We start from the raw sequence: 22,324 nt of genomic DNA, 5'->3' as shown, positions 1-22,324 counted from the left end.
CCCTAGAGAAATTGAAAGTTCTCGCATTTCTGGCCTTTTTTCACAGGCAAAATACCGGCACAAAATATTTAACTTTAAAAACATAAATAAAAGTGCACAATATTTTGGCACTTAAAAACAATAGCCTAAATTTTCATGACTTTTTCCACGTTATTTTGAGAATATCCCCCGCATTTATCACACTGATCAATGGCCAGCAACATCAGCGCACGTCGTCCGTTTTATAATTTTAGTAGATAAAAGGATGCAAGACAATAAAGTAACATACATGCGTACCACAAGCAAACGCTCAGCAGCACACGTGTCCGTATGTTTTTAAGGGATACATTTTAAGGTTAAGAGAGCGCCTTCTCTCTCTCCGGGATGTCCTAACAATAATCAGTGTAAGGTTAATTAATAACAACAGGAAAACTAGGGCGAATCCATTCAGAGAGAGAGAGAGAGAGAGAGAGAGAGAGAGAGATGGGGGATCGAGGAGAAGCAGAAGCAGAGAACGGGGGAAGGGATGGCGAGCAGGAGGCGTTGGGTTCGAGCCTCACCATGGAGAAGGTCGCCGCTGCCAAGCAGTTCATCGAGAACCACTACAAGACCCAAAGGAAGACCATCCAGGAGCGAAAGGAAAGGTACCATCAATAATCTCTCTCTCTCTCTCTCCCTCTCTCTCTTTGTGTGTGTGTGTGGATGGGAGATGTAATCTAGTATTAGACGCGTTTATGATCGAGATCACGTTATCCGATGGCGCGTTATTACCCCTCTAGCATTTATTTGGGCCATTCGTCATTCGATTGCTTCATTTTTGTGTAGTACGGACTTTCTAGAATGAGGCTTAGTACGAGGTTCTTTGAGATTGGGGCTTCAAAATCCGAGGAATTTAGGTTCACATTCGGCATTGGATTCTCACTGCATGGTACGGACTGAATCAGGTGCGGAGTTACGGATCTAGTGATATTTTCAGCTAATCAGTAGGAGATGCCTTCGCCGTCCATCGATCTCTCCTCCCTTGTTCCTAATATGAAGAATAACGCGATATTATGGATACTGGGACTATTTTTTTGCTGATTACATGATCGAAAAACTGTATGCGGAATATTATAGGGCAGGTGAAATACGAGGAAGAGAAAAAAGTGTCGAAAACCATTTGTCAACTCTCATTCCTTTGTTCCTCTATTGAACTCATGATTGATCTGAAGACATTTGTGGAGTGAATGTCCGTTAGAGCTTTGATTGATTGGTCATTTTAAGTCCTTGCGAGAAGTCCGCTTTATCATACGTTTGAAGATGTAGATATGCTGCTCCGAATTGATATGCAAAAGCTGCCTTGGTGCATTGGATGTGCTTGTCGAGAATTACACCGGTTGCTACATGCATTGATTTGATGGTGTATGAGGTATCGCCTCAATTCCTGCTTGCACGTATCTGTGCCATATCGATGGATATTGTCTTGTGAATTTGACTCTGTCTGTTCGTATGAACATTGAATTCATGCATTTCTTTGTTTTACTTAATTCTAAAGATACGAGGATCATCCAAGACAAGCAAATGGAGGAAGGCTGTCATAATCTCTCTGTCTTATTTCTTCAGGCAAAAAAAAATAAAAAGCTTTAAAAACAAAAAGAATGGAAGAGATCACTGCATGCAAAGGGAAAGGAAAAATGGAGGAAAAAAAAATACAAATGCTGCTTCAGAGAGGTGCTAGTTGTGAACCACCTTAAGTTGGAGCGTGATCAACTCAACAACATGAACACAGCTTGAATTTGAATCTTAACTCTTAACTGTGTAGAGCCATTATTAGCATACCCCGCCTTCTGAAGTGATTCTCATCTTCATAGTGAGCTTCAAAGATGCTTATTTTGGTTATTCACAAGACTAACCTGAACAACTAAGTTTGACACATCTGACGTTCCTAAAAAATCTAACCTTTTAAAAACTTTCTCAACCCAAAATTTTGAGAAAAATTTGAAACTTTTTATTTATTATAAAAATTTGCATGATTCCCGAAAGTAATATGCCAACATGTTGGTCTAAGGCCACATTCCAACAATTCCTAATACTAGACGACCCACCTGAGCGCAAGTGCAAGTATATATTAGCCTCCCAGTATCAGATCCATTATAGAATCATCCATAAATATAACTTGATTGGGCTCACTACTTTAAGAATTCTCATACGTGGAAAAATGCAAAAGACGAAATTTATTTAAGATTTAAGACAATTGAGGAGTTACGTAAATATTTAAAGTTTCTAAACCATAAGCATAACCATTGCAGAAATGAAATGACAAAATTCAAAAATCTTTTCATTCCAAAATATTACAATTCTTAAAACGTAAAGATTCAAATAAAAAATTAAATTGTTACAAGTTTATAACCGTCAAAATTTGCCTGGGTCCTCCAAGGATCGTAATAGGTAAGAGTGGAGTATTCAGCCGCGCAACAACCTACACTTCGCTTCAGTCCTCCATGAAGTTATTTGTAATATTGTAGGGCATCAACCACTTGCCCGTAGGAAACCTAAAACTAAACTTGAATAATACAAATCAAGTTGTAATGATACATTCAAAGTGTGATTCCCATCATTTTAAAAATGAGAGTCAAGGTAATCCACAACAACACATGCACATATCATTTAACAACATTTATTATCATTTATTTCATAACATTCATAATTGCGTAACTTGTATGCTTGAAACTCAAACTCACATCGATTCTCATTCATGATATTAAACATTACATTCATTCATATCCATGCCAGGTGTTCGTATAAATAAATGAGAATTCACAATTCATAACATGCTTCGAAGTGAAGTAAAATACAACAGTTCATAAAGATATAAATTTCCACTTTCTTTGTCTTCAAAGAGCATACTCATGTCCAACTCATGACTATGATATGCATTATCTAAATTATTAATTTCAATGTCTATTATCAAAACATTTATGCACCTTGGCATTCAAATTATATATATGGAACATGTCCTTATTCAACCTTTCTCATGTGTCTCACACATACATGCACTTCACGTGCAACAACCAAGCTCGTGACTTGTATCAAAAGGTCAATCACATGACCAAGATAACCATATCTTTTTCATTCACATGTAACAATTTATATGCAATAACCATGCGAACCTTAGTAGTCTCTACATATTCACATCTACATGTTTATGCATATGATATCAGTGATTATAAAAAAATCTAATTCATTGTTTATCTTGTTTATTTAGACCTATTTGGTACAAAAGAGGGCATAAACATCCAGAAACAAGCATAGGAGTATTTATTATTCAATGTATTTTAATTGTCCTTCTATGACTTAACTGGTTCTTTCTCGAGTGATTCAACCCTATAATGCAACGGTTGGGAGAACAGACCCATGGTCCCAGGTCTTGGTCTACGCAAAACCAAAATCGTCGGCAAAAAATCGGGCATGCATCTCTAACTCTGCCGCGTTGTGGTACTACCATCTAGGACTCATTAGTAGACCTGTCCCATAACCTCCGTGGGACGGGGACAAAAAACGCCTTTAGCCCTCGAAAATTCAACATGTCTCACGAGTCTTGTATCGCTATTTTCTCTCTCAGGAGGACAAGAGATCGGGACAAACCCATTCATCTCAGAGAGCCCAGCTTCACTGGTGCCTCAAATGGACCCATGATCGAGGGTTATCTTTATTATTAAGTCATAGATCACAGCCAAGTAACATTATCTCACAGGATAACCCTCTCATGTCTTCATACATGATACCAACGGTTCATGCCCTCTCGCATGACATCAACAGTTCATGCCCTCTCGTATGACTAAATAGTCTATGCCATATGGATGACTTAATCTTACATGCCATCATGCATGTACATGTCATAATCATATTTACTTTTATGCATCATCCTATCATGTCATGATTTATGCTACATAATGCAATTTTTCTTTAAAGTAATTTTAAAAGAGATTTTTCATTAAAAATTGTCTGTGCAAATCGTGCATCAAATCATCAAATCTTAAATTACTGGTTCACACTAGTGGTGAAGTCTGGGTCGAACTCATGCAACATGTTTATAACTTTTGTACTCCACATAGGAACAAATTTTAAACAAACAACAACAACTACGCCTTCAACCCAAAACAATTGGGGTCGGCGATATGGACCAAAAAAGAAAATCATTCTGGGTCTTCCACATGAATCCTTCTCCTCCAATCATTTCTATCCAATGCCATGTCCTCGGTGAGGTTCAAAGCATTCATATCCTTTCCTATCACCTCCATCCATGTCTTCCTAGGCCTACCCCGACCTCTTTTAACTAATATATTTTCCCATTTCTCCATCCTTCTAACTGAAGCATCATTAGGCCTTCGCCGAATATGTCCAAACCACCGTAAACGATTCTCTCTCATCTTATTTTCAATGGGTGCAACGCCTACCTTCTTACGTATCTCCTCGTTCCGAATCTTATCTTTTATTGTATTTCCACACATCCATCTCAGCATACGCATTTCAGCTACACTCATTTTTGAATATGATGTCTCTTGGCAGCCCAACATTCCGTACCATATAGTAAAGCGGGCCTAATAGTCGTCCTATAAAACTTTCCCTTCAACCGCAATGGCATTCTACGATCGCACAACACTCCAGTTGCACTCTTCCATTTCATCCACCCAACCTTTATCCTATGATTTACATCTCCATCAATTTCCCCATACTTTTGAATGATAGATCCCAAATATTTGAAAGAATCATCCACCGATATTTCTTGCTCACCAAGCTTCACTACACACCCATCTCTATTTCGTTGCTTACTAAATCGACATTCCATGTATTCTGTCTTACTATTACTCAACTTAAAACCTCTTGCTTCCAATGTCTGTCTCCATAATTCTAACTTAGCATTAACCCCAGCTCTAGACTCATCAATCAAAACAATATCATCAGCAAACAACATACACCACGACACATTTTCTTGAATTGATTTCGTAAGCTCATCCATCACTATAACAAATAGGAAAGGGCTTAAAGCAGATCCTTGATGTAACCCAACCGTTATAGGAAAATTGGTTGTCACCCCTCCACAAGTGCGGACATTGGTTATTACTCCTTCATACATATCTTTAATTATACTAATGTACTTGAGAGAAACACCTTTCTTCATCATTGTCCACCAGAGAACGTCCCTAGGTACTCTATCGTAAGCCTTCTCCAAATCAATAAAAACCATATGCAAATCTTTGTTCCTCTCTCTATTTCTCTCAATAAGTTGTCTAAGAAGATGTATAGCTTCCATAGTAGATCTTCTAAGCATAAAACCAAATTGATTCTCCGATATCATGACAACCTTCCCAAACCTAGACTCAATCACCCTCTCCCAAAGTTTCATACATGAGTTTTATACCACGATAGTTTGTGCAATCTTGTATATCACTCTTATTCTTATATAGAGGCACCAAAGTACTCTTTCTCCACTCATTAGGCATCTTATTTGTCCGTCAAATCTTGTTAAAAAGATTTGTCAACCATTCTAAACCTTTCTCTCCCAAGCATTTCCAAGCCTCGATAGGTATACCATCTGGGCCAACTGCCCTTCTAGATTTCATTTTCTTCAAAGCCTCTGCAATTTCTTTCTTTTGAATCTTGCGCATGAAGTCACGATTCATCTCATGAAAAAGAATGGAAAAGTCTCCAAGATCCTGCGCATGACTTTCATTAAATAGCTTATCAAAATAATCTTTCCCTCTCTCCTTAATCTCCTCATCTTTGACTAAAACCTTTTGCGTTTCATCTTTGATACATCTAACCATACCCAGATCCCTCGATTTTCTATCTCTCATTTTTGCAATCCTATAAATATCCTTCTCACCCTCTTTGGTATCCAACTTGTCATAAACCTCCCTATATACCTTATCCCTCGCGTTCCGAACTACTTTTTTAGCTTCCTTCTTTGCTATCATATACTTCTCCAAATTCTCATTATAAACCTCCCTATATACATAGGAACAAATTTTATTGCCTTAAAATTAAATGTAAAGAAACGTGCTACCCAATTACAAAAGTTTGAGCAGAAAATAAAAATTATTACAACCTCAAATAAATTAAATTGGCCAGTGGCCCCCAAAAAAAAAAATAAAGAAAAAAAAATCTGCAAGGCTTCTGTTTGCTCGCGTTCCAGCCTCCTTGGTCCGCACGAGCACAATCCTCACCATCGGGCTTTCATCAACAAGCGTGAACTCACATGCAAAACACCGAAAACAAAACACACGCACCAACTAGATTTCCTACTCTAACTAATGTTAGTTTGCAAGAAAATAAAGAAAAGCTAAGACTCCAAATTTAAAATGTATCTAAATATACCAAACAGAACAAAAATCTGGAAACAAATGCACTAACCTAAGATCTATCCTTAAATCAATTAACTAAAGAGAAGCACGCAGACTAGGTGAAACCACACCCTCCTAAGATCCGATCAACAATTTGTTTGTTCAATAAAAATGGATCAGGCAAGATTTAAACAGGCTGACCGACCAATTTAAACAGGCCAAATACGCTAAATTAATCAGAATCAAGGCTGGTCCGATTGGATCATATCAGACTGAGGGCAATGACAGAGGAGCAGATTTACATCTGCTGGCAAATTCTGATATAAATAAATCAATTTTAACCCAGCTGATCTGACTTGGGTTTAGGCCGTCTTTAAAAAATTTCAGATTTTAATTTCAGCAGATCCTATTTTGAAATATTCACTTGATCAGACAGATCTTACTGATTGCTAGATCATGCACGTCAATTGGTACCTACTGATCAGGCCCAGCCTGATTACTCGATCGGCTGTTAAAAAACAGTTTTCAGAATTTAACCTGAATGTAGTTTGATTTTTGCTTGAATTTAAATGTTAAAAACGGAAAATTTCTCAAATTATAATTTTTAATGACCCTAACTAATCCTCGTAAAAATAGTGATTTTTTTTTAAAACAATTGCGAAAACAAACCTAAGTATCCGGGGTCTCATAGATTTAATATTCCAAACCACAAACTGACTCTGCATTGAATCAACAAACAATAATCAACTTTATTAATCAATGAATAATGTCAATTAACTGAAACACTAAAATCGTTTATGACATAATGAGCCACCCTGTCAGGGAACCTAGAACTAGTCATGCAAGGCTCGCAGTCTTCAGCTAGCAAGTCAACCCATCACTGGGCACCCAGACCTCTAACACAATTTTTGAAAATAGGTAAGAACCAAATCAACTTACCATTCCGACATTTAACAAAATATCATGCAATAACAATCATCATGCAAAACAGAATAAGCATGAATGCATGAACTAATGCAGAACGGTAATGATGCATGATTCAATGCACATGCATGAGTAACTTGGTAAGTTACTTCATCACAGTTGCTTTTGGATACATGTCCATATTAAATGCACACAAATTTAGTTTTCACTTTTTCTTAAACCCGCATATACTCAAAACGTGCACAAATTATCGAAGTCCAAGTTAGGTTTCCAGTTGTAGCTTAATACACAATTTGTATTTTATTACTGGGTTCCAGACTTGTTCTTCGACCAAGATCAGGAATCCTCACATTCTATCGAAACATTATGAATCTTCACTCGATCCCGAAACATCAATGAAAATCCTTAACCATTGACGCCACTTTCTTGGTATACCAATAACTACAACTGAGTCAACAACATTACCCCTAGGCAAAGTTGTTGAAATCTCTCTAAAACCATGACCGAGAGATGAACCACCACATCGAGTTCAGGGGCACAATCACACACGAAGTTTTAGTATACTCATGGTTTCTCAAAACTACCATCAAACATTCCCACACTATGGAAGGGACATCAAGGAAGAGATTAATTACATTGTTTGGTCTCTTTTACCTTTTTAAACAATTTCAAGAAATTAACACGAACCAATTTGCAAATCAACATGCAAAACCACTTTGAGCCCTGACCCACATAATTTAAAGTACAATTAATTTAGGAAAACCAATAATTTCCAAAAATAAATTTTGCAATGCATAAATAAAATCAACAATAAGTAGAGCATCACATACTCCTGGCTTACATGGCCCGCATTGGTTCACATCTGACCACAAAAGCATTTCAAAAGTGATTTATGCATCTTTTACAATTTTTTTGTGAACATGCAACACAGACCTTGTTTCAAAACATGTTCACAATGCACATTCAAACACACAACATGAATGCACGTAAAGCCCAAGGCATACGCATGAGAACCGGTGCTTGCAACACACATTATCATGATCAATTTCATTCATAAACACCCAAATATGCATATGATCGTATTTATGCAAACATCAAAATAAATTTCAGAATGCCATGCGTAAGAAATGCACATTTGCAACATGGTATTAAGATGCATAATTATACATAACCAATCAAAATATATAATCAGAGACATAATCCTGCAGTCAACATGAATACGGGTTTGAACATAGCAAAATTGTTTAGATTCAATATCCAACATACTGCCAATTGCTCATACTCAAACTGTGGCCAATCTGATCAGATTGCGCATGCACAAATAGTGACAAACTTGATCAGATTGCACACACACAACGTGGTGCAGATCTTATCAGATTGCACGCACATCATAAGGTGACAGATTTGATCAGATTGCACACACGCGATATGTGCAGATCTAATCCTAGTATCAAGAAAACATAATTGCGGATCTAATAACAATATAAAATAACATATTGCATGTCTGAAAAGAACACCAAACATAACATGAATATACACATCTGATCAACATCAAAACAACATATATGCGAGTATGACCCGGACATCAAAATTAACACTTAGCCGAGTACGGTAACAGTCAACAACTTGATGCATTTTCGAATCTGCATCAAATAATACATAGTCAAATTTGATGAGAGTCATCAAATATAACATAATCAGTTTTGATCTCAGTCATCAATATAACACAATCAGATTTGATACTAGTTAACAAACCATCATGTAATCAGATTTGATATAGAAAACAAAATGACATAAATTTAAATCTGATAACAGTTCACATGATAACATAAAATCAGATTTGATAACAGTCATAAGAAAATAGCGTGTAGTCGAATCTGATGACAGTCATTAAAATACATAATCAGATTTGATAACAGTCCACGAAAATAACTTGAAATCAAATCTGATAACAATCAACATAATAACAAAAAATCAGATTTGATAACAGTCAACGGAACTTCATGAAATCAAATCTGATAACAGTCAACAAATACAACATATTGTTAAATCTGATGACAATCACCAAATTAACATGTTAAATATTATGACAGTCATTGAATATAACATATTAATAAATCTGATGACAATCATCCAACTAACATATTGTTAAATCTGATGACAATCATCAAATTAACATGTTAAATCTGATAACAGTCATCAAATACAACATATTAATAAATATAACCAGATTGCCAAAACACATCATAATGGCAAATCTGATTGGGCTTGCCCATATTTTTTGAATATGATGTCTCTTGGCAGCCCAACATTCCGTACCATATAGTAAAACGGGCCTAATAGTCGTCCTATAAAACTTTCCCTTCAACCGCAATGGCATTTTACGATCGCACAACACTCCAGTTGCACTTTTCCATTTCATCCACCCAACCTTTATCCTATGATTTACATCTTCATCAATTTCTCCATACTTTTGAATGATAGATCCCAAATATTTGAAACAATCATCCATCGATATTTCTTGCTCACCAAGCTTCACTAGACTCCCATCACTACTTCGTTGCTTACTAAACCGACATTCCATGTATTATGTCTTACTCTTACTCAACTGAAAACCTCTTGCTTCCAATGTCTGTCTCTATAATTCTAACTTAGCATTAACCCCAGCTCTAGACTCATCAATCAAAACAATATCATCAGCAAACAACATACACTACGACACATTTTCTTGAATTGATCTCGTAAGCTCATCCATCACTATAGCAAATAGGAAAGGGCTTAAAGCAGATCCTTGATGTAACCCAACCGTTGTAGAAAAATTGGTTGTCACCCCTCCACAAGTGCGAACATTGGTTACTACTCCTTCATACATATCTTTAATTATACTAATGTACTTGAGAGAAACACCTTTCTTCATCATTGTCCACCAGAGAACGTCCCTAGGTACTTTATCGTATGCTTTCTCCAATTCAATAAAAACCATATGCAAATCTATGTTCCTCTCTTTATTTCTCTCAATAAGTTGTCTAAGAAGATGTATAGCTTCCATAATTGATCTTCCAGGCATAAAACCAAATTGATTCTCCGATATCATGACAACCTTCCTCAACCTAGACTTAATCACCCTTTCCCAAAGTTTCATAGTATGACTCATGAGTTTTATACCACGATAGTTTGTGCAATCTTGTATATCACCCAATTTCTTATATAGAGGCACCAAAGTACTCTTCCTCCACTCATTAGGCATCTTATTTGTCCGTCAAATCTTCTTAAAAAGATTTGTCAACCATTCTAAACTTTTCTCTCCCAAGCATTTCCAAGCCTCGATAGGTATACCATCTGGGCCAACTGCCCTTCTTGATTTCATTTTCTTCAAAGCCTCTGCAATTTTTTTCTTTTGAATCTTGCGCATGAAGTCACGATTCATCTCATGAAAAGGAATGTAGAAGTCTCCAAGATCCTGAGCATGACTTTCATTAAACAACTTATCAAAATAATCTTCAATCTCTCCTTAATCTCCTCATCTTTGACTAAAACGTTTCATCTTTGATACATCTAACCATACCCAGATCCCTCGATTTCCTATCTCTCATCTTTGCAAGCATATAAATATCTTTCTCGCCCTCTTTGGTATCCAACTTGTCATAAACCTCCTTATATACCTTATCCTTAGCGTTCCAAACTACTTTTTTAGCTTCCTTCTTTGCTATCATATACTTCTCCAAATTCTCATTATCACGACTCTTACTTAGATTTCTATAACACTCTCTTTTAACCTTAAAAGCTAATTTGACATCCTCGTTCCACCATGATGTATCCTTACCTAGCGGTGCATCGCTTTTAGATTCACCAAATACCTCCTTAGCCACCTTTCTCATGCCACCCGCTATCTTATTCCACATTGATTCTGAATCCTCCTCGAGACACCAATCAACGTCCTTAACTACCTGCTCTACAAACATTCCTTGTTTAGCTCATTTTAGTACCAACCACTTAATTAGGATCTATCGTATGTCTATTCCTTTTGCGGCATTGTCTAATTCTAAGATCTAAAATTAAGACTCTATGTTGTATAGCTACACTTTCTCCCGATATAACCTTACAATCGATGCAACAACCCTTGTCTCTCTTTCTAAGTAGGAAAAAATCTATTTGACTCGTATTAACCCCACTTTTAAATGTTACTAGGTGAGACTACCTCTTCCTAAACCAAGTGTTTGCTAAGATCATATCATAGGACAAACCAAAATCTAAAATCCTTTCTCCACTTTCGTTTCCTTCTCCTATACCATAGCCTCCATGGATACTCTGAAATTCATCCCTACTAATGCCTACATGCCCATTAAGGTCACCGCCGATGAAAAGCCTTTTTCCATACGATATCTCTTGTACTACTCCATCTAAATCTTCCCAAAATTAACGCTTAATGGAATCATCTAAACCTACTTGAGGTGCATAAAAACTAATAATATTAATAATATCCGTACCTAATACTAATTTAATAAGTAAAATCCTATCACCCTTCTTACGGACCTCAACTACATTATCTATAAACTCACGACTCATAACAATCTCTACTCCATTCCTATTCCTATTTATTCCTGTATACCAAATCTTATATCCCCAATGTTCTATCATTTTTGTTTTCTCACCTACCCATTTGGTCTCTTGTAGACATAAAATATCAATATTTCTCCTACACATAACATCTACTAACTCTACCAACTTACCAGTTAAAGACCCTATGTTCCAAGTGGCTAACCTAATTTTATGGTCTTGGACTAACTTCTTTACCCCCACCCGTCCAACAAAGTGAGGGAACCCTTGCCTATTTGACACCACACGGGCGCCGGTATGACGCGTCGCTTCCGGGCGACGACCTAGCAACCCTTGCCCATTTATCACTGCCTCCGGGCCTATACAGTACAACGCGTCGCTTAGTAGAGAACACCCCAACGAAATTCTCATATTGGTTCATATTCATATGGTATGACTAAGTTTTTATGCTGGCTGTCATAGGCCTACCGCAACCCTCCTCCTTTATCCGGGCTTAGTTATACACAGGCGGAGTTAGAGTGAGAAAACATATAAGAAGAACAAATGAAGAGTGTGAAAAATATAGGAGAAGCGTGGGAGAATCGAGATTCCTATAAAGTTTTGGAAGTGAGGAATATCACGCTTCTGAAGTGAGTTTTCGGAAAGTGAGCTTCTCACCTATCTAAGAAGCTTCCGGTAACTCTGATTCACATACTATGTTGCCAATGTATATATCATACGCATGAAAATTCTGAAGTTATTTTGATATTTGCATAAATATGGTCATGTGCATGTTTGGATGTTATGCATGAATGAATCATGATAATGTGTATTGCAAGCATCTGTTTGCATGCGCACGCAATTGGTTTTATGTGCATTTATGTTGTGTGATTGAATATGCATTGTGGACATGTGAAACAAGTGTGTTCCACTGAAATTTTGCAAAAAGATGCATAAATCACTTTCATATGCATTTTGTGGTCAGATGTTTATCATTGCGGTTGTGTGGGCGTGGAGCAGGTGTTGTTCCAATGTTGGTTTTAATTTATGCATTGCAAAATTTATTTCTATAAATTATTGGTTTTCTTAAATTAATTACAATGTTAAATTGTGTAGGCCAGGGCCCGAAGTTGGTTTTGCATGTGGATTTGCAAAACGGTGCTTATGTAAAGAACTAGAAATTATTTGAAAATGTAAAAAAAGTCAGTGTAATTAATCTCTTCCTTGATGTCCCTTTCACAGTTTGAGAATCTTGGATAGTGGTCATGATGTTTTTTTATAGGTTTTCTTCTAGTGGGTTACTTAGTTCTTGTCATAAAAGATCTGCATGGAACCATCTAGATGCATTTATGGTTTGTTTCTTAGGTACAATTTGTTACTTATTTGTGGTTTACTTTGAAATCTATGCAAGAATACTGTCACAGATTTTTATGCCTGCAACAGTTTATTCTGTGACTATGGCATCTTCACATAGCATGGACTTGCTTGTTTATCATTAGTTGTTTATTCAATATACTTTTGTGATGCTCCATTTTCTCTTGATAAGTATTATTGCATCAGTAGCCTAAAAAACAAGTTTGGTTTCTTTGTAGACGATGGGTGTTGGAACGGAGGTTGGCTTCTTCAGATGTACCACAAGAAGAGCAAATCAATCTCCTCAAGGATCTGGAACGGAAGGAAACTGAATTTATGCGACTAAAGAGACACAAGATATGTGTTGATGATTTTGAGCTTTTAACCATTATTGGAAGGGGCGCATTTGGAGAGGTTCAGAACTGTCTCTTTTCTTAGTGAATTTTGATGATCTTTAATAGTATATCTGAAGCTTCTAATCAGTAGTAATCTGATTGAATATTTGGTCATTTCTAAACATGGAATATATGGTCGGAGTCCTTTTTCCCCTTTATCTTTTGATGTTGTATATGCAATGCAAAATCATCCTGCCTACAGTAGCAGCATTGGTTGTTTTTGAAAAAGTTCTATCGAGCCCAATAAGGCTTTCTACTTCTACTTAAAGGCATGCATGACCAAAAATTGAATAAAAGTTCAGCGCCTTGTAAATCTTATGGTGTCCGAGTATCTCTAACTTTTTATTTGACATTAAACAAAACAGAGATTCTGGGATTTATAATAGTATCAAGGGCTATATGGATGAAGAATGTCTGCATATCTTTTATTAATGAATGGAGTGGTTAAGCATGGTTACATACATCAGTGCAAAATTGTAGCAATCAAGTACTTTGTCAAGAAATATAGCATCATGTGGTAGCTTACTGACATATAGTGGATTGCTTTTGCTGCTATTCTTGAGTTTTATTGCCCTGAGTAGAGACAATAGAAGGATGTGTAAAGAACCGATGCTGGTAAAGAATGTCAAATGCTCAAATAAAGTGATACAACAAAAAGGCACTAAGCCATTTGTTGCACTGATATCTGAACCCGGTTGTTCTGTCTAATCTATACTTGAGGTAAAAAGATTTTCTCTCTATGATTGTCTCTGGAAGAACAGTAATTCCAAGCGCCTGAAGTTTTGAAAACAGTAACAGCTGAGACCATACAAAAATATTTTGAAATGAATTCTGACAAATGGATGGTGAAAGGATTGTGAAAAATTGCCAGAGAGTCTGCCATTATCCAAGGGAATAAATGGAGAAGGTAAGAGTCAAAGGACTCATGACCGTGAAGGGCCTTCTTGGGGTTCTAATTTTGCTCATGGTTGTTTCAGCAGCATATTTTTTGTTGTAAACTAATAATATAACTAATGAATGAATTCGTTATTCTTTGAGGACCAGGTGCCTCATTGAGGTCCAAGTCTTTCAGGTGGCTAATCTTGTTGGACAGGGTGCATATACGGACCAACCCGACAAAGAAAGGTGTTCATGGGGCTAGTTATATCTTTTTCTTGATTCAGGAGGAATCTATGGTTCATTTGTTTCGAAACTGCTGCTTTTCCCAAGCATTTCTTAAGTTGGCTTGATCTTTGTTGTGACTCAATCTTAGTGAAATTTCTACCATTTGACATGTAATATCCCTAAATCCAAAACTTGTAAACTTTTTAAGAAAAATTTAAAGCTTTATAATTAATCCTTTTTCAGAGTTTAAAATGGTAGTTCAACGGAAAATAGTGATTGAAATAAATAAGTCAACGGACCGGGCGCATTACAAACTTTCTTTCCTTTACATAATGGATTTGTATTTCCATATAGTCATTGAAACCACATATTCAAAAAAAGGTTTTTGATAATTAAAGTTTACACAAAAAGTGGAATTTCAAAAGAAACCCTTATACAAAATTACAAAACGTACTCAGGAGCGAAACAACAAAGAAATAGTGAGATCTTGATATAATCACGTCATCGCGCTATCGCCTGCCACATCAACCTAATCATTACCTGTATCCAATAAAACGGGTCAGACTTATCAAAGCCTGGTAGGTGCATAGATATCAAAATTCAGAACAAGACTAACATATGCGTTGTTCCTTTCGTGATGTGCAGTTTCAGAAGAAGTAAAATGAGCATGATAATCTTGTTTCGATAATTAACTGACCTGAGGGTACGCACGTGATAAACGTACAAACAACTGAGACTGCCTGGGGGTTTGTTATTCTATGTATTTTGATACCTCAGACAACTAGCTGAATCCACTTCTAAAGGGACGACCTATGACCGAAAGAGAATTTCCCAGAGGCATAATGGCAATGGATGCATCCGAACTTCTGTAGAAGCCAATGAGATCTACTAGCTAGGTTAATTTTTGATAGCTCAGTCCTCTAACTTCGATGACCGGGAACACCGAGTCATTGCTACTCGAAGAGCCATCGAAGTTTTTTGTACCATCCTATCCTTTCTCTTGACGGAACCAAAGAGGTGAATGAGTATGTCATGTCTTATTTTAACTGGCGACCCATTCTACATGCTCCAGTCTTTTAAACCAAATTTAGCATCTAGCCTGTGAAGGCGATTATCACCATTTATGTGATTTTCTTTTAATCATCGTGCATTGTCATACTACGAGGTTACCATGAAGCTTCAGTCCAAACATCATAGTACTAACATGCCGTGCATGTCTGAAAGTACCACTACGATGAGAAAGGTATTGGTTTCTCATAAAGAAACCCAAGCATTATTTAGAAATTTCAATGTCCCGTGCTTTAGGCTGAGGAATATCCAAGTCATTTCGGATACCGAAAAGAAGGACCAGATGTACGTACCACTTAGGTCTGCGTAGTCGAAGCCTTTTTGTTATACTGGTTTGAGGAGAAAACTCAGTTGCGAATATGCAAATGCAAAACACTTGTTTTGCTTTGCGAGAAAGCGAACAATGCGAGCTTGAAATCTTGCATGTGAAAACTTTTAAAAATCGAGACTCGACGAGTATGCGCAAATCCGCGTCTTTAAATACATATAAGCATAATCTTAAATTAGGCAGAAGTACGCAAAACTGCATACTTTATAAAATTATATATCTTTATAGAATACATATATAGTACAGTACAAGCCTCTGCACATTACAGTGTGGCGGCAAAGTAAATGACATAAAGCAAGGCCCGATGTGTGAAACCACACATCGATCTAAATAAATTGCATAAGCGATGCCCGATATACGAAACCGTACTTCGGGCTAAATAAATTGCGTAAGCGATGTCCGATGTACGAAACCGTACATTGGGCTAAATAAATTGCGTAAGAGCCTGTGCATATTATAGTGCAACGGCAAAGTAAATGATGTAATTTAAAATAGACAAGAATATATAAAACTGCGTCATTGAATTAAAAAAAAAAAATATATATATAATATAATATGTATAAGTTAAAAGTATTCGGACATTTGTTCTCGTATGCAACTTTCTCCTACCTCGGAGATGGCCAAAATTTCTGACAATTCCGAGAGTAGGTTTTTAAAGGCTCGTGCCTCAGTAAGCGTGTCTCATCCATTGCGCCGACGTGGTTCGCTAAAAGATATTTTATCGTGCTGCATGATGTAAAAATGTTAATATCTTATATTATATGTCACAGGGATTCGGCTAGGAGGGTACCGCACCCGCGTCGACGCGACTCGACGCGGGTGCGGGTGCCGCACCGGGTGCGGTCAACTCGATCCTGGGTGCGTTGACCGCACCCAGGATCATTAATGTCCATTTTTAAAAAAAAAAAAATTTGCCCAAATGGGCTTTGAATTTTTTTTTAAAAAACTTTATGCTAGTCTGTCAGCTGCTGACAGACTAGCATGAAGTAAGTTTTTCAGTTTTCACGCACAGCTGCTGACAGCAGCTGTCAGCACAGCTGCTGACAGCTGCAGCAGCTGTCTGTCAGCTGCTGACAGCAGCTGCCTGACAGCTGCAAAGTTTAAAAAAAAAACCCCGCCTATTCCCCAACCCCCTTTTTAAAAAAAACCCCCGCCTATTCCCCAACCCCCTTTATATATATATATATATTACTTATTACATTTTTGCCCCTGCCGCACCCCCGCACCCGGGTTTTTTGGAAGTGCCGAATCCCCGCACCCGCACCCGCACCCGCACCCGCGCCCGCACCCGCACCCGCACCCATGTGACATAGTATATTAACATAATATGCGACGATTGTGTCGCAGGGGTCAAACTAGAACCCAGTTCGAGTCCAAGATGAGTTTGGACTTGGTCGACTACTGAGCCGGGCTCCGTTTCCAACTGAGTCGAGCTTGATCCCTAACCGATTAGGGACCCGACTGAACTCGGTTGGGCCCGAGCTCAACTCGGTTCTGGTTGGGCCCAAGGCAGCAGTAGTAGCAACTACTATTGCGCGTGAGGGCAACAACAAGAAGAGAAAAGAAAATAGGAGCGGGGGCGCTGGGGGGCTATGTGGATCGTCTAAGCCAGACCGAACCGAACTGAGCCCCAGGGTGCACCCAACTTGGGGCACCCAGGCTTGGTTGGGCTGGTGGGCTCAACCCAATCGAGCCCAACCCAACCCACTCGATTCCCAGGGGCAGTGGAGTGGGTGAGCTCGGTAGGGTCGAGGCCCTCCCCCTCCCTGACAAGGTTCGAGGAGCTAGGTAGAAAATGGGGGCTGCCGTTGTCGCTGCCTAGGGCGGTGGAACATAACCACCGCCCAAGTGGCGCTGGCCTCCTGACCGAAATAGGTGATGGTAGAGGTGAGGGAGCGGGTTCCCTCCCGTTGCCCGAAAATTAAAGGCAGCAGCACCCTTTGGCTGTTGCCGACCCCTTTCAGAATCCAAACCCGGCGAGCCAGAGCCACGACCACCACCATTGGTGGCTCTGGTTGGCTGACAAAAATAGAAAAAAAGAGGCTGCACCTGAGTGGTGCCGCTGCTCAGAAAGGATGGCGGCATCGGATTGGTGCCGCCATCACTAAAGAGAGAGAACAGAGAGATCGAGAAAGAAAGAGATTTACCGGCGAGAAGAGCTGCAGCGAGGTCCCGGTGTGAGGGGGCGTCGGTCCTGGCGATCTCGGCAAGGGAGAGAGACGAGGAGGGGGCCGGGGGGGGGGGAGAGGGTTACATAGAGAGAAGAGAGTGAGAGTCAGGGAGAGAGACGAGAGTGTGAGTCGGGGGAAGAGAGACGGGAAGGCTCGGGTGTGAGACAGAGTATGACAGGGTGGGGGGGGACTCTGGAGAGAGAGAGAGAGAGAGAGAGAGAGAGAGAGAGAGAGAGAGAGAGAGAGAGAGAGAGAGAGAGAGAGAGAGAGAGAGAGAGAGAGAGACCCCTCTAGGGTGGTTTATATAGACCAAACGGGGATGGGTCGACATCCCACTCGGATCCGGTCGGATCCAACCTAGATCCAAACATTTTTTTTTTAAAGGAACCCAAGGAGAGGTTATTTTTTACGAGTTTTACATGACATCTTCTCATAAGGCCACCAAAATTTAGGAAGTGTAGGAATTGGGGATGTCTGGAAAAGTGGTTGCTAGCTGGCTGTTCAGACGGAGAGGAATTACTGCACTTTCAGGATATTTTCTCTCATGTTGGACCTGTTCATAGTCTGATTATGGCTGACGTGTCTCTTTGAATTTATTCTAGGTGAAAAAATGGTGATTCTTCTTGGTTGCAGCCTATTTTTTCACTCAAGACTTTTTTATTTGATCTTGAAGATGCCTTGTCAACTAACCTCTCTGATTTAACATTTTGTTGCATTTTGATTCTTTTCATAAATTATCTCTTCATCAAAAAGCCTAATGAAATCATGATTTTTTCCCCTTTGGAAGATGCTCTGGATTGATTACATAAACACTTGATGTCGTTTTAGTCGGAAATCTCAATGTCATCACAACATAACACTGACACTGCAATTATTCCAAGCTTAGGCTTTGCTGATCTTATCGGTGTGATATAAAGATTGGGTGGAGTGAAAAATGAAATGGTTAAATTTGCTAAAACTTTTTGGTGAACATTCATCTCTCATTCTTCATGGATTTATTTGTGTTGAGCATATGTCAAAAGGCTTCATTGATATAACATGGATGGAAAAATTCATGCATTTGGGCAGTTTACAATCATGGTCAGGTTTTTCCTTGCTTGAGAAGGGTTCATTTTGGCATTAATATCAGCCTATTATTTTGGCTGCACCTTTCATCAATTTCTGTTTCTTCTGATTCATGATTGATGGTGAGTGGTCTCTAGCTTGGTCTTGTAAGTAGTAACTTGGTAAAAACATAAATTATTGACAGCAAAATCAATGTAAGTAACATGTCAGTTCTGAAGGGTCAACGTTTGCATAAAGACACCAGTGGTTGAATTGGTTTTCTCTTGCTTTCTGGAAGTTTGATAACGAGAACTCTTAATATAAACCAAGTGCGTAGATTTTGTTATAGCACGATAGAGATCTTGAACATACTGATATTCCTCTCATTGGAGAAACAATCTTTCAGTAATCTGGAGAATCTTTAACTGGTTGTTTCTCAATTCTCATGTGTGGCAGTATATGAAAGAGGGTGAGAGAGAGAAGCAATGTTATATGAAACTTCACCTTATTCTTCATTAAAACTCTACGTGTGTGTCCATTTGTGTGGCTTATATCTTAACAGATATAGAGAAGACCAGAAAAAGGACCAAATACCTTCTTGACTACACACCCATGTGTGTGTGTGTGTGTGTGTGAGAGAGAGAGAGAGAGAGAGAGAGAGAGAGAGAGAGAGAGAGAGAGAGAGAGAGAGAGAGAGAGAGAGAGAGAGAGAGAGAGATGAAACTTGTGAACAAATCTGCTCCATAATAGTGAGATAATTCAAGTATATGGTCCCGACCCTTTTTTGACGTGACAAGCAACTAGATCTGCTCCATTTTCTGATGAAACTCTAGGTTCTTTGCAATATGTATAGTGCTTATGTTGTTGCAGTACATGGGAATTGATCCAAAACTGATTATGCTTATGTCCTTCAAAAGTTGTGTTAGCCTAGCAATCTCATGGTAGTCTGAGCCATGACTCTATATTCTGCTTCGGCAGTAGACACTACTATTCATTATTGCCTTTTGGTCTTTCAAGGAATCAAGAATTGAAGAATTCATTAAAAAAGATGCAAAACTCATTAGTGGATTGCCTATCTATATGAAATTTTGCAAGTATGAATTTGAGTGGGCTCTCAACTATAAAGTAGTTGATGAAGGAAGAAACAAGGGATAATCAATAGTATCTTGAATATATCGAGTAATTTGCTAAACAGTTGCCATACCGATTTAGGTGCCCAAATAAACTGACGTGCTTGATAAACTACAAAGACAGTACCCGGTGTATAACAAATCAAGTAGATCAAGCTCCCAACCAGTCGCCTGGTCAAATTAACATTCACTTCAAGTTGTGTATCCACCACTTTTTGGTTGTCAACAAATCTAGCTCATGATACTAAATCAGCAACATATTTATATTGTATATTGTGACAACACATTAAATGAGAAACTTCTAGACCAAGAAAGTATCATATAATCCCTAAATCCTTGACTTCAGATAATTTTTAAGCTCTTGCTTAACCAATGTAATAATGCTAGAATCTATTTTGATCATATCATCTACATAATGCAGAAAACTAGTATGGTCCCTTGGAGTAGAATACACCATACGAGTTTTGATGGAAGGAAAGTGGTAGTCATTGCACAAGATTTCTCACACCAAGCCCTAGGTGCTCCTTTAAGACCATCAAGAGCTTGTCAATGCATAAACTCGACCAAGTGGATCGAAAGTACTTGGAGGGAGTTGCATACAAAACTTGTTCTAATCTTCATTGAAGTAGTCATTTGGACATCAAGATCCACTGTCTAACAGATGCAGTTGCAAGTAGAGGAAAATAATGGTCAAGTGGGCAATAGGAGCAAAGGTCTTTGCTTAATTTATCCCAAACTACTAACCATATCCTTTGGATACAAGTCTTGCTTTGTAGCAATAGCACTCGGTCGGATTATCTACTTTTGCTTTTACTCGGTATACCATATACATTTAGTGGCACTCTTTCCAAGTGGGAGAGATACAAGGTTCTATGGGTGCATCCTATTCAGTGCAACGAGTCATTTTGTCATCTTTTGTTTCTGTTTAAGCTGACTTGCTACATCCTTATAAGTAAGTGGCTGAACACAATTATGTACTGGGGCTAGAAATGCCCAGTGTTTTGAAAAAAAAAGGACTTGTAAGAAACAAATCCGGATGGTGGAACAAAAATACGAGTACAACGACAAACCATGTTCATGCTATTTTAGGTAACTGATTGGCCTGACTCTACTTCAACACGTCTCTCCTCCCCTAGCTGGTCTACAGAGCATGTATAAATGAATTCCAAATCTCTATAAGATTGAATTCGTACTGTAGGCTGTAAAGTAATTGCGCTTCTCTCTTCGAAGAAAGGACTAAGAAAAAAAGTATCAAAATCATATCCTTTATCACTAGAACTATCATTAAACAAAGGTAAATGAGTAAATGGTCACATACAAATGTAATATCTTGATATCTGGAACTTTTTTGGTAGCAGGTCGTAAGTCGGAACACTTATTTCCTTTTTAATGTTCAACACATTAAAGAAAATAACATCTAATTGAGTTAGCTAAAAAATTATCTATATCATGTTACAGAAGCAGGATAAAAAAAGTGCAACAAAAAAGTCTGAGAATAATAAGTTACAATGTAGTATAATCTCTCAAAATGAGTACATTTAGGCAATAAGTGAGATGGCTTTTCATTGATTATATGCATTTCAATATTTACTACTTCAACACAAAATTCATGCAAAATTGAGGCTAAGAGAAGAATGACACGCAATTTACAAACTGTCCCTATTGTAACGACCCCAACTCATACTCCTGAAAAAGTGCATTTTTTTTTTAAATCAATTGCGAAAAGTTCCTTAGAAACCCGGGGCCTTTACAGTTTCCTTTCACATCCACAAAACCACAAGGGATCTTACACCCTATCTTTCAAACCAAACCCAAACTGAATCAACTTTATTAATTAAAAAATCCAATAGTCTGAGACATGTGCAAAATAAAAGAATCAGAGTAAGCAAAGGAGTAAGTGAAGGAGTACAGCCACGCTGTCCCTAAGTGATCTGTCCAGCAGTCGTAATGCACTCTTAGCTCTTCCAGA

The 22,324-nt window shown here is 38.1% G+C and overlaps 1 protein-coding gene across 5 annotated transcripts in view; it reads left to right on the top strand.

Moving 5' to 3' along the window:
- The first annotated feature begins 360 nt into the window (after nucleotides 1-360).
- The window catches only part of LOC149828603 (uncharacterized), a 207,472-nt gene continuing 185,508 nt past the window's right edge, over nucleotides 361-22,324 (top strand). For all 5 annotated transcript variants that reach the window (XM_090017653.1, XM_090017651.1, XM_090017652.1 and 2 more), the window contains exons 1-2: nucleotides 361-623; nucleotides 13,355-13,529. In XM_090017653.1, coding sequence (XP_089873779.1) covers nucleotides 463-623; nucleotides 13,355-13,529 — 336 coding nt within the window. In that variant the 5' untranslated portion in view covers nucleotides 361-462. The remainder of the gene's footprint in view (nucleotides 624-13,354; nucleotides 13,530-22,324) is intronic.

This window comes from Nuphar pumila, chromosome 9 (genome assembly GCF_984573655.1).
Source record: "Nuphar pumila chromosome 9, dmNupPumi1.hap1.1, whole genome shotgun sequence".
NCBI classification, from domain to species: domain Eukaryota; kingdom Viridiplantae; phylum Streptophyta; class Magnoliopsida; order Nymphaeales; family Nymphaeaceae; genus Nuphar; species Nuphar pumila.
This window is presented reverse-complemented; position numbering and strand designations above follow the sequence as displayed.